We start from the raw sequence: 11250 nt of genomic DNA, 5'->3' as shown, positions 1-11250 counted from the left end.
TGAGCCAAATCTCACGGGTGGGAGATGTGCAGAAAAGCACATCAAATACTGCCATCAGTCACCAGATCATCAGTTAACTGTCTGCTTCTTCTTTTTATTTCAAATGGATGGAAACAAGAAAGGCATGTTAATTCAGGCCATGCGCTCATATTTGTTTCAGGCAAAGTCATCGTGTGTGTTTGGGTTGAATAACTATGCTTTTGGGCAACAGTAAAGTAAAATCTGATGTTGACAAAGCTTATATACTTAAAGGAACAACAGAACATTCTACAGCTATAATAATACTAATGCAGGTCAGTGTCTCATTATCACGCCACCGTACTACCAAGTTGCATCTTCTCATCAGTCTCTTATTGTACTGTGTGCCAAGTATTTCTTCCCAGACAAGGCTGCCAGATTGCTTACTTGTCAAAAAGTAAAAAAGAAAAAAGTCTCAAAAATAATTGTCTTGGTTATATGTAGGTCCAAAAATCCATGTTGGCTTCTCATGTAGCCTTTAGGGCCTGCTGAACAGCCCTACACACTGTATGGGAGAATATCTAGAAATGATCTGCCACAAGAACATTAGAAAAGTTCAAATATCTAGCAATAGCAACTGGCATTTCCGGGCCTAGTAATCCCCAAGAAGAGCCCTGCTGTGCGCTGATTTTCTGGAGAGAGCAGCGGGTTATTTTTCAAAGACTAATACAGAGTTATTGACACCTTGGGCCACTGCTATTGGCCTGACTGAGGTCATTTCTAAATATAAAGGCGACAGGGCCATGTCCTTAATCACTGAAGCACCCCTCGGCAAAACCAAAGCTAATTTGTCGAAGTGAATCAAAATGACTTTTGTTCTTTGGTACAGCACTCTCTCAAAGTTCACCTATATTCCACAGGTTTTTCTTTTCATTTATTCCTGAGAGGCAGTATGGTATCTGGAGCAGAGTGACATTCACGTACATTTAAAGTGACATCTTTTAAACCAAGGTTTTCAGTTGTTGAAGTGGGTGGGTTCCTGTTTGGAGTTTGTGAGGTATTCTACCATTTCGCCTCGTCTTTTTATCATTTTTTTTTCTTGTTCACTTTCATGTGGAGTTCCATCTGTATCAGAAGAACTGAGAAGCCTTTTGAGCGCACACTTTTTTTTGTCGTTTGTGTGTGTGTCATGTTTGTGTTCTAATTTCAGATAGGCACTCGAGGGACGGCCGTTTGTTTTAACAGATGTCGTCTTTGAAGTGCTCATTCGAGGGCACTTCTCCAAATGCGACTGGCTGTCAGCGTGGGAGAACGTCACTGTGCTCAGCATAGGACACCCTCTACCTGCATCTATCAGCATGCATTACATTAGTCACATCAAAAGCCTCTGTGCTCCTGAATGCACCTACTTGTGACAGCTCCTTTGTTCTCTGTGCAGAGAGGGACACGCTGTTGTGCTGCTTCATTACCACTCCTACTTTTCTAGACAGCAGTCCGTACAGGCCTCGCATTACTGCACACTGAGTGTGCACACTTTCGAAAGGGGTTCACCTTTTATGGAGGACTTAAATGTTCCCAGGTGGAGGGTTAACCACTGTGGCTGTGCCTCGTGAATTAGGGAATTGGACACACAAAATAGTCTTGGTACAATCTATGCAACTGGTGCAGAAGATAGCAATTATCGGAGTTTCATTCAGATGAAGACGACAGAGCTTCAACCTTCATGCTGCTGTTCTGGAGCAGACACTAACCGATCCTTCCTCTGTGTTAAAGGTGCCTATCCATGTCTTTCTGGATCTTTCTACTCTGGAGTGTACATACCTCAGTGAGCCTGCAGAGCTCTTCACTCTAGACCTCATGAACACACACAATAATTATCCAGCCAGAGAAATAATGGTGAGTGTTGAGCGCACAAGAAACATGTGTGTTGAGATCGAAACTGTCGATAACCAACGGGCTAGACATGGTGTTTTTTACATATGGTATTTGGCCAACCTCTACTTAACTTCTTTACCATTAAAAAAGCCATCATGCATTATTGTGTCCGTAAGGTTGATTTGTAGAAACCCTCCGCAATTAATCTTTTATCAAATCAAATAACGATGTGTGTTCGAGACCCCTCATTTCAACCCCTTTGATCTGTGTGTCCAACTCAGGTGCGGGTCACTGCCTCGGGCAGAGTAACAGCCGTCCCCTTCTGGTATCAGATTCACCTGGATGAAGAGTGGAGCGTCAGCACCTTCAGTCAGGAGTCTCACTGGAAGCAGGCAGCGGTGGTGCTGCAGGACCCTCTGTGTGTGGTGGCGGGGGACACGGTCAGGCTCACCGTTCAGCTGCACAAGAGCAGCCTGACCATCAGCGCCACCAAGGAGCAGGACGCGCCCGTGGCCATGGAGGCCAGCAGGGCCGAGGACGTCGTGGCCATGGACACCGCAAAAGAGGAGGGGGCTGCCGTGCCTGCTGCCAAGGTGGAGGGCGCTACTCTCACATACTCACCCACAACGGGGGGAGCGGCGGTCACAGAGTCTTGTCGGCTGGAAGGGTTTTTCATGGACTCGATGCCCCCAAACACTTAATCCTAGTCTTGAATTTACAGCTGTATCAGATCCAGTAGATTTCACTGGATGTATCAAAGGAGCTATTTAGGACTACTGTTTGGATGTTGTGGGACTATGTAACTGAGGCTTAGAAATGTGCAAAAAAAACCAACATTAGTGTCTTTTTGTATTACTTCATGAACAGTTCATTGACTTTCCCTGGGCAGTTCAGAACTGCAGAACACCTTGAGAGCACTCGCCGCAGTTCAGAAGGTGGCTCATTCCATGTCAAATCTGATCAAAATAGTTGCAGCACTCTTTCAAGATTTTGCACAAAGTTTTCACATTGTTTTGGCTTTGGATCTTGGGAGAAATGTTTTAATATTTTAAAAGTATTATTTGTAGTTTGCGCTAAACTTTCCAGGATGGCAGGACCATTAAAACTTTGTACTGCATGCCTATTGATTTTATATAAGGCCCTGGACAAAGTGCGAAAAAGAGTGATATTCAGGGTATTATCAATCATAAAAGACAAACTGTGCCTGCTTGGTATCAATCAGTATTTTGTCTGCAGATAAAATGTCTTATTAATGTTGTCAATATGTGAGGTATCCATAGCATTGATATGGGGAAACTGCTAATTTACCAACTTTGATGCTACTGTGTGTACTTAATCTAGTCTTAGTCTTTTGAAAACGACCAAAATACGTAACCCTCCGTGGGTTAATTCCTTGGAGAACTCTGATATCTTCACAACATTAATACACTATTGTATTTAAAGAACTTAATGATTGATATCAAATACCCTCAATATCCCTCTTTTTGAATGCTATACAAACTCTTAATGGTTCAGTCATACTAAAATGATGAAGATTATGTGTTTTTCAGGCCATCAAACTGAAGGAATATCGGGCTGAAAATCTTTTGACATTGCCATTGGATTTTAACAGAAATATTTTACAAGACTTGGTTTTGGGACTGACAATGTTGTAACAAAATCTGAGATGGTGCAGCAACAACCTTATCTGATTTGACATGGAATGACCCAAGTGGCTTCAAGATATTTAGTCATGTAGCATTATGCTTAATGAAAACAGTGCTGCGAACCAGCAGAGCAAGGAGGAATGTTTCAGAAGGAGAATATTTTCTAAAATAAAATCATGAACTAATTTCCAGATTAGGTCACTACTAGTATTTAATGGTCACCAAAGTCAGTAATATTACTGTAAATAAACCTAACCATCTACAAACAGTGATGCTCAGTAACAAAACAGGTCGATTACTAATCCATTTCCCTGTAATATTTAATGTTTGACAATTGTTAAGTAAGGCAATGCAACATAGCTGCACATATGATTACAGTAAACACATCACATTTGATATGATCAGTACTGCAAATATGATGAGCTAGCAAACAGAAACTGAAAAGATAGTACCTTGATCACAATATTATCCCTCAGCTATATGATCATCCTCTCTTCCTAAGCTGGAAGTCAATGCACAGACTCTGGATGTCCAAACTGGCACATCTCCATTTATTACAACAAACTAAGCAAAGACACTAAATCTTTGGTTAAAACGTCAGTTGAGATGGTCCAGAACATATATTGTTAATGCAGAAAACTAACAAATATGGAACCTCCAGGTTTTGGTTTTCCATCATTTCTAAAAACAAATAAAATAAAAAATAAAATAAAAACCAATAGCCAGTGGAATCGAGGAACACTTGGCTGTCAGTTGAACTTAAAGAGGAAGGAAGGAAAAAGCAGCTGGGTTGTACATGCTCATGTATTAAGAGAACTAGGCAGTATGCATGATTTTATGATAGCACCACATAAAAGGTGCAGGAAATAAATGAACTTTTGTGTGGTGGTTTGTAGAATACAGTGAGAAGGTGAATTTCTTGTGTTCCTGTAATCTCTGTAATGTCTGTCATGAGCATGCAAACACTATTGTGGTGTACATTTGTCATGTATGAGTTGGCATGAAACAGGAATATGGCTGGCCTCCATTTATGCTTAATGTGTCTGCACTACATGTACAACGTCTCCCAAATATATACATCTAACCTTTATCATCATGAAGAGTGTAGTGTGAAATCTGAATTGTAGACCAGGTCATCTAGTGAAACACACATGTATGTACCAGTGTAATGTGTAATTTAGATTCTTTGAAGTCCTGGGCATGTATATTATACAGTTAAGAGAAAGTTGGGTGGTTTGATACAATATTACCAGGTCCAGATTATTAGATAGTCATCACATTTAAAAACCGGTCATGGACATCCAGCCACACAGATAAAAAGTGTGATAAAACTGATAAAAACTAAAATCATCAAAACTGATACATTTGAATGTTTTTTTAAAAAAGGAAACTTGGCTAACTCAAGATAAAATATCGAAACCATTGTTTGCTTCATGAGGACAACCACACATTAACATTCAAACAGCTGTCTCCGAGATAAATCCATTAGAAATGCCATTTGAGGACTCTGCTGGACAGAATGTGCTTTGTTTCACATTTGCTCACAAGGTTTGTTGTGTTGGTCAAGGTGTCAGAGAGCAGAGTCAAAGGAAAATCAGGGTCTCATGTCGGGTGCCTTTACCCTCTGGCTTTAGTATGCATAGCAGTCACACACTCGGAACGCCCTGGCCACTTATTAGCACATTGTAGAATCATCTCAGAGGCCATTACTTTTGCATTAGAACTGTGTGTGTCAGTGAGGCAGACCTGGCACACACTAGCTACCCTTATAGGGTGTGTGTGTGCGCGTGTGTGAGTGTGTGTGTGTGTGTAAGCTACAGAGGCTAATGAATGTCAGCTGTTTTACGTTAGCAACCGTAGCAATCTAGCTGACATTTGGCTAAGTCACTGGAGCATCATCTGTATGGAGTGACTCAGCAGAATCTGTGGGCTCGGTGGGTGTGATGTCGTCCACATCGCCGTCCCAGGCTGCTGTGCTCAGGTTGGCAGGTGCGGACAGTGAGTGGGGGGTCAGGGTGCGGCCCAGGCCCTGGTAGCGGCCTTTTGGAGACGCAGGAGTGGACGAGGCTTCAACGGGGTCCTGTGCGCCGGCTGAAAGCAGCCCTGTGTGCTCGTCCTCTTCTGGCTCCTCACCGAAGTACATCTTGCGGGGCCGACCCATAACCGTGCGCCCTGACAAACAACACGGTTCCTGCTTAAGAGGGGCTTGTGGAGATCACATCCTCACACTACTGATATCACTACCATTATTAAGGAAAGTCAAGATGTTACGGAGCAGATCTACAACATTTGATGAGCTATGTGGTAAACACATCTTTGCCATGTAGGAGGCAGGACACTCACCAACGTTGCGGACTTGCTCGGATATGTCAGCTCTGATATCAGAGATGTCCCACATAGCCATGAAGGAGTCGAAGCAGGAGCCCTCCTCTGCCTCTTGGATATAAGGCTTGTATGTGAAACTGAAGTGGTGTGCAATGGCTGCCAAGAACATCTCCACGCAGATGATAAAGTCCTAACAAACACAAGCGCAACATTTTATCTCCATATTCAAGATGATGAACACAACCACCTACATATTTCAGGGACTGCTAGGCTGATTTGACAGCATTGGATTGATTTTGGGGGTTATCGTGCTGATTCAATTAAATTAAAAAATAAAAACAAAAGTCATATTAAACTCCCAAAGGGCTGATTTACACTCATTTAGAGATTATTTATATGCTTAATATACTTAATATGGTGTGAATGTTAAGGTAGGGTATGGGATCCTCTTTTTTGGCCATGTTGCAAAATCACTTGAAATCCTATTCCTAACCCACTTACAGCCACTGAGTTGGAAGCACTGAAATGGAAATTAAACCCGTCAATCATCTGGGCAGGACTCGAAAAACTCCAGCAAATTACAGTATATCCAAAACCACGTAGCAGCATTGGATAGTACGTTCATCAATCAAACAGTCATACTGTAAACAAATATCAATATTTTAAACTATTCATTTTACCTTAATCATTGGCAGTGTGGATAGGTCTTTAGAGCACAATAACATATTATAGTTTATTAAGAAGGCAACACCAAATTCCATAATTAAGCGTACGTTTACCCCCATTTGTCTGCATGCTCACCTGTAATCCAGTGGCCACAGCTTCAACACTGTCCCAGTCCCATGTGTGAGAGTCTGAGATCACCCCTACTTTGACCAAGAGAGCGATGAACACTGCTTGCCTTTAAACAAGAGAGAGGGGGACCATATTTAGAGCAACACAATAGTTATACAGGAGTCTTTTTTTTATGAGACGTCCGTTTCAAATATTCACTCTCTCTTGTATTTATCTCTTGTTGTGATATATTTGAGATGTACACAAAATATTTTACTGGCTTTATTTTGCTATAACTACAAAATAGTTATTATTCAGCAGGGACTGCAACATTTTTGAATAAGGCCTTTCCAAAAGGCATTCTTCAAGTTTCAGTTCCTCCAAATGAATCAGACTAGCCGAAACAAACAATTCTAAAAAATAAAACACAACTATAACAAGCATAGATGACAACAATCAGATATTATATATATATATATTGTTATATTAATTAAGTCTGAGAATTCTACCGAAGTAACATTCTTTTGATTAACTTGTGTAAATGACAAATTAGAATATTAATTTCACCTATCATGTATCAGCACTGAAATTCAAATCAAATGTAGTTAGGCTCACCAGAAGGACACAAACACCACGAGTTTCACACACAGGAACTTGCCAACTGGTTTGATGGGGCTCAACTCCTCTCGCAGTGTTCTGTAGAACAGCACCAGACAATACATCGCAAACTGGAAACAGACAAGAAAAAAACATGTGTATGCTGTTTCAAGATTCGTAATTCAATAAAGTTTGTTTGAAATTTTAAAGATCACCAGCAGTTGCTTATTAAAAGGCACACAACCTAAGTACAAATACAATGGGTCATATTCAGTCATAATGTGTTAACAGAAGCAGTTGTAGCTCAAGTGGATAAGTCACTGTTACACAATCTACTGCCCACTACCAAATACCTCCACAGTGAGGACCAGTGTGCGCTCTGGGGAATGGTTCATTACAGTCAGTGCTTCTGATACCTTGCAATGGTTATTCAGTTGTCACCAAGTGGTTGTTACTACCATATTGTGACTAACAGTTATAATTTCTGCAGAAGGACCTCTTGAAATTGACCAGGAACCATAGGGTCACTGGCACGGGCAACTGGTTGGTCTGCTAAAAGGCTTTTAGAAACACTAAATACTGCTAAAAAAAACGTCAAATGCTTTAACAAAGACTAAATACTGTTCAAAAAACTTGAGAAACAGTGCACGCTGAGGATTGCTTCTTTTGATGGAGTAAAATCTTACAAGTTGGGAAAGGTTATTAACAATAACCAGGTAGGTCCATGCATTCTTTGAACTGAAGTTTCCCTCATCATAGACCCCACAAAGTTGACATATCCTGCAAAAGAGAAATTGCCAACCAAATATTAGTCAGAACCACCATGAAGGCCCAGCAGATATATGGTTGATTTGTGTCACATTTTTATGCAAAATTAGTCAGAGTAATTGCTCACTTAATCCACAACCTACACATAATAAACATACAGGCATGACAAATTAGCCAACTGCTTCTTTTTTCTTTCATTTCTAAACCGAGCTTCACCTCGGTAAGTAATCTGTCCGCTACTTGCTCATTCTTGACAGAAACATTCTAACCCAATCTAAACACAATTAAGCTGTTTGTGGTTTACTAGTCAACAGCAGACTAAGCCTAATCTAAGCACCCAAACATGAAATCTGGGACCGAGGACATAAAGGGGGACTTACAGTGCAATGACTGTAGTGACTGGCCTCACAACAGTGTACTGAAGAACTCCCAGTTTGCATCTGAGAAGCAGCACCCTGTAGAAAAACAGCAGGACAAGTTCTGAATGCAGAGTAAGTTAGGAGTTCTGAGCATAACTGTGTTTGGTTACTATGCTGCTCACACACTGAAACAGAAAATAATATTCTTCCCAGTTTTGAAAGGGAGTGAGTGATGTATACAACTGTTCTTTTTAAAAAATAAACAAGCATTTACTATATTGCCAAGACCTGGTTATGTCTTTCATGGTTTGGTGTCAAGAATTTTAATCCGTAACACAACGTTCCATGTCAAAAATACCACTGAATTAGGAGCATGCATGTTTATCATTAGTGGGCTCGCCTGACTAGGGTCCATTTAGACCTGGCTACTCTCAGTGGAAACTTTCTACATCCAAACCACATTTTTTGCTGTAAACACTACTGATTCTGGTTCAGTTCTGAGTGAAATAACTGATTATGTATTTAACTGCAACTACAAGGGAGCAGTCAAGCTCTGTGTTCTACATTCCAACTTCTTGTTGTTAACCTCTTTTTGCGTGATTTGCTGTATATTACCAAGTCCAATTCCTGTGTACTCTGTACTCATACTCTGTATCTAAGTTCTGTGATGCGCATTAGTGCAATCTGCTTGCAACATACAGTATACATAGTAGTTATGGACAGTAAACCTACAGCATGACCCGCAGTTTGATAGGGATACATTAAGTTTTGAAGAGCCCAACTCTGGTAAAGGACTCACTCTCCCATGGGCCATGGTGGGCAGCAACAGAGAGGTGGGAGGTGCTTCTGCTGTTCCTGCACCTCTAACATCAAGACCAAACTGGGATACTGATTGCCAAGATAATTCAGCAGGAAGATCATGAAATTGTAGATGACATAGGCCTCATAGCATTCTCTGCAGGTGTCCACATATATAGCAATACCAGGGTACTTCAGCGCAATCCACTGAAAGACAAGAAAGATAATAGTGAAAGGGATAAAACACATAGTAGGGGAATGGTATCAAAACTATCCATTTCATGAAGTGGTGTAAGCTCTCTACAACGGGCTTATATTACAGACAACACATGAGTGCACATTTTCATTCAGAGTTGTTTATTGACAAGTGTTTGTGGCCTCTGTTTATAATATTTAGTGTAGAAAGGCATTCACAAAGGCATGCACAACTGACAGACTGAGGAAGTCATCTATACCCAGGGCCATACAACTCTACAATGCTTCATTAAAGGGAAAAGGAGAGTTGGACTTCTCTGCATAGTCTATCTGCACCTCCACCCTCTTATACACTTCTATGAGATTTCTGTACAATACTGTGTACTGTTGACACTGTTTACTGGTTTTATTGACTACATTAGCCCACATGCCCAACCCCTCCCTCCACCCCTTTGACTGGACTGTGGTATAACTTCATTCTTGACCAATGACTGATGCCTGTACCCTTATCTAATTTATCCTTGCACTGCTGCTATAATTCTTATATTACTATGTTACTTTTCTCTTATTTGTCCATATATTTATACTGTAACTGTTATTATAATATTACTATGCTTATAAAACAGTGCAAGGTTAAAGTCTAGTGACGAACAATGAATGTATTTGCTGGTCACTAGACTTTAACCTTGCACTATTGCACTTACCACCTTGACACACACCCCATACTGGATCACAGTACCAATCCCCAGTACATTCATGTGCATCTTTATCTTTAGTATATTTTACTGTTATTTTTAGTCATGTTGATTTGTTTTTTTAATCATCCTGTTTACATTGTAGTGTATGATGTGTGTGGTGTCTTAAGCTGCTGGGACTTTGAATTCCCCTTGGGGATTAATAAAGTATCTATCTATCTATCTATCTATCTATCTATGAAGAGAATACAAGCTGATCCTTTTTTATGTCAGTGAACCGTATACTGCAGATGAGGATCATGTGCTTTCAATGGTTCAGTATCTAATTAGCAATGAGTGGGCCTCTTATAACTTCAAACAAAACCAACATGCCTGTACAGTTGTCTTAAGGAACCATCCGAATAAAATCACTTGTATCCAACAGAAATGATACTCACACTATCTAGACTGTAAATAGGAACCATCCAGAGTATCCTGCAATGTATACAAAGGCAACAATCAGTCAGAGAAAGAGTCTGGACAGCACTGTCTCTTATGCCCTTCCATCCTTTTATACTCATCCTTTACATTATAGAGGTTGGACGTTATATGAAGGGTGGAGTGGGCCTAACTGACCTGATGATTGGCTTCTGCAGCTCCGGCTGGGTGTAGTTGACCAGATGTTGTAAGATTCCCCATAGTGATATAGGTATGGTCATGAACACAAAAATACCTGCGATGAACCATGCCTTGTTGTGTGTGCCGACCTGATGAAAACAAATGGGATGAGACATATCCAGTAGGGTAGATACCTTCATGTAAATTTACGCAATGATGACAAAAAAGATTTTTGATTCAGATTCAAAAGATTCAGACAAACCCCTGATTTCTGTAGCTCCCATATGCAGAGTGGCAGTACCACAAGCAAGAGTAAAATATACAAAACCACTACCAAGGGACGGATCCACCGCCTCCAATTCCCACACGTGCATGGCATAATTGAAAAACGCTTATCTCTCCAGCAACTAACAGAAGGTACATTGAACGATACCTGTTAATAAGTTGCAAGCAAACAATCGTAGCTGGCGAGCTAGTTTAGGCGTTTGACGCTTTATGTTAGCTAAATCGTTAGCAATTGTTGCAGGCGCATGCTGTTCGCCTACGCAATAGGCTTAAATATGAAATATGACATGATACAAGTATTTCACCAGGGAAAGCTTACACTTATCAACGAACGAAGTACAGTCACCTTGCTAACTACCTAACGTTAGTCAGCTGATT

At 40.7% G+C, this 11250-nt stretch overlaps 2 protein-coding genes across 3 annotated transcripts in view; one reads left to right on the top strand and one right to left on the bottom strand.

Annotated features, from left to right (window-relative positions):
- Positions 1-4350, top strand: part of prmt9 (protein arginine methyltransferase 9) — a 25589-nt gene extending 21239 nt beyond the window's left edge. Inside the window, exons 12-13 of one of the 2 annotated variants that reach the window (XM_062516404.1) lie at positions 1732-1854; positions 2115-4350. In XM_062516404.1, coding sequence (XP_062372388.1) covers positions 1732-1854; positions 2115-2534 — 543 coding nt within the window. In that variant the 3' untranslated portion in view covers positions 2535-4350. The remainder of the gene's footprint in view (positions 1-1731; positions 1855-2114) is intronic. The other variant, XM_062516412.1, reaches the window with a different exon arrangement.
- On the bottom strand, positions 4010-10984 carry tmem184c (transmembrane protein 184C). Its single transcript, XM_062516425.1, has 10 exons — positions 10850-10984; positions 10606-10736; positions 10428-10464; positions 9102-9307; positions 8324-8398; positions 7862-7955; positions 7194-7306; positions 6606-6705; positions 5823-5994; positions 4010-5651 (listed from the first exon to the last, which is right to left on the bottom strand). Exons 1-10 carry the CDS (start codon positions 10964-10966, stop codon positions 5359-5361), a joined length of 1338 nt encoding a protein of 445 aa, XP_062372409.1. The 5' UTR covers positions 10967-10984; the 3' UTR covers positions 4010-5358.
- Between the last annotated feature and the right edge of the window lie 266 nt (positions 10985-11250).

Source organism: Sardina pilchardus, chromosome 2 (genome assembly GCF_963854185.1).
Source record: "Sardina pilchardus chromosome 2, fSarPil1.1, whole genome shotgun sequence".
NCBI lineage: Eukaryota > Metazoa > Chordata > Actinopteri > Clupeiformes > Clupeidae > Sardina > Sardina pilchardus.
The sequence above is the reverse complement of the archived record's forward strand: the minus strand, read 5'-3'. Positions and strand labels throughout refer to the sequence as shown.

Bases quoted from the DNA above. Each gene is read 5' to 3' on its own strand.
- tmem184c (XM_062516425.1), bottom strand. From the start codon at position 10,966: ATGCCATGCACGTGTGGGAATTGGAGGCGGTGGATCCGTCCCTTGGTA. The intron at 10,465-10,605 runs GTCAGTTAGGCC...TATACATTGCAG, and splicing joins CTGCAGAAGCCAATCATCAG to GATACTCTGGATGGTTCCTA. The intron at 7,307-7,861 runs GTAAGATTTTAC...GTCTGTTTCCAG, and splicing joins TTAATAACCTTTCCCAACTT to TTTGCGATGTATTGTCTGGT.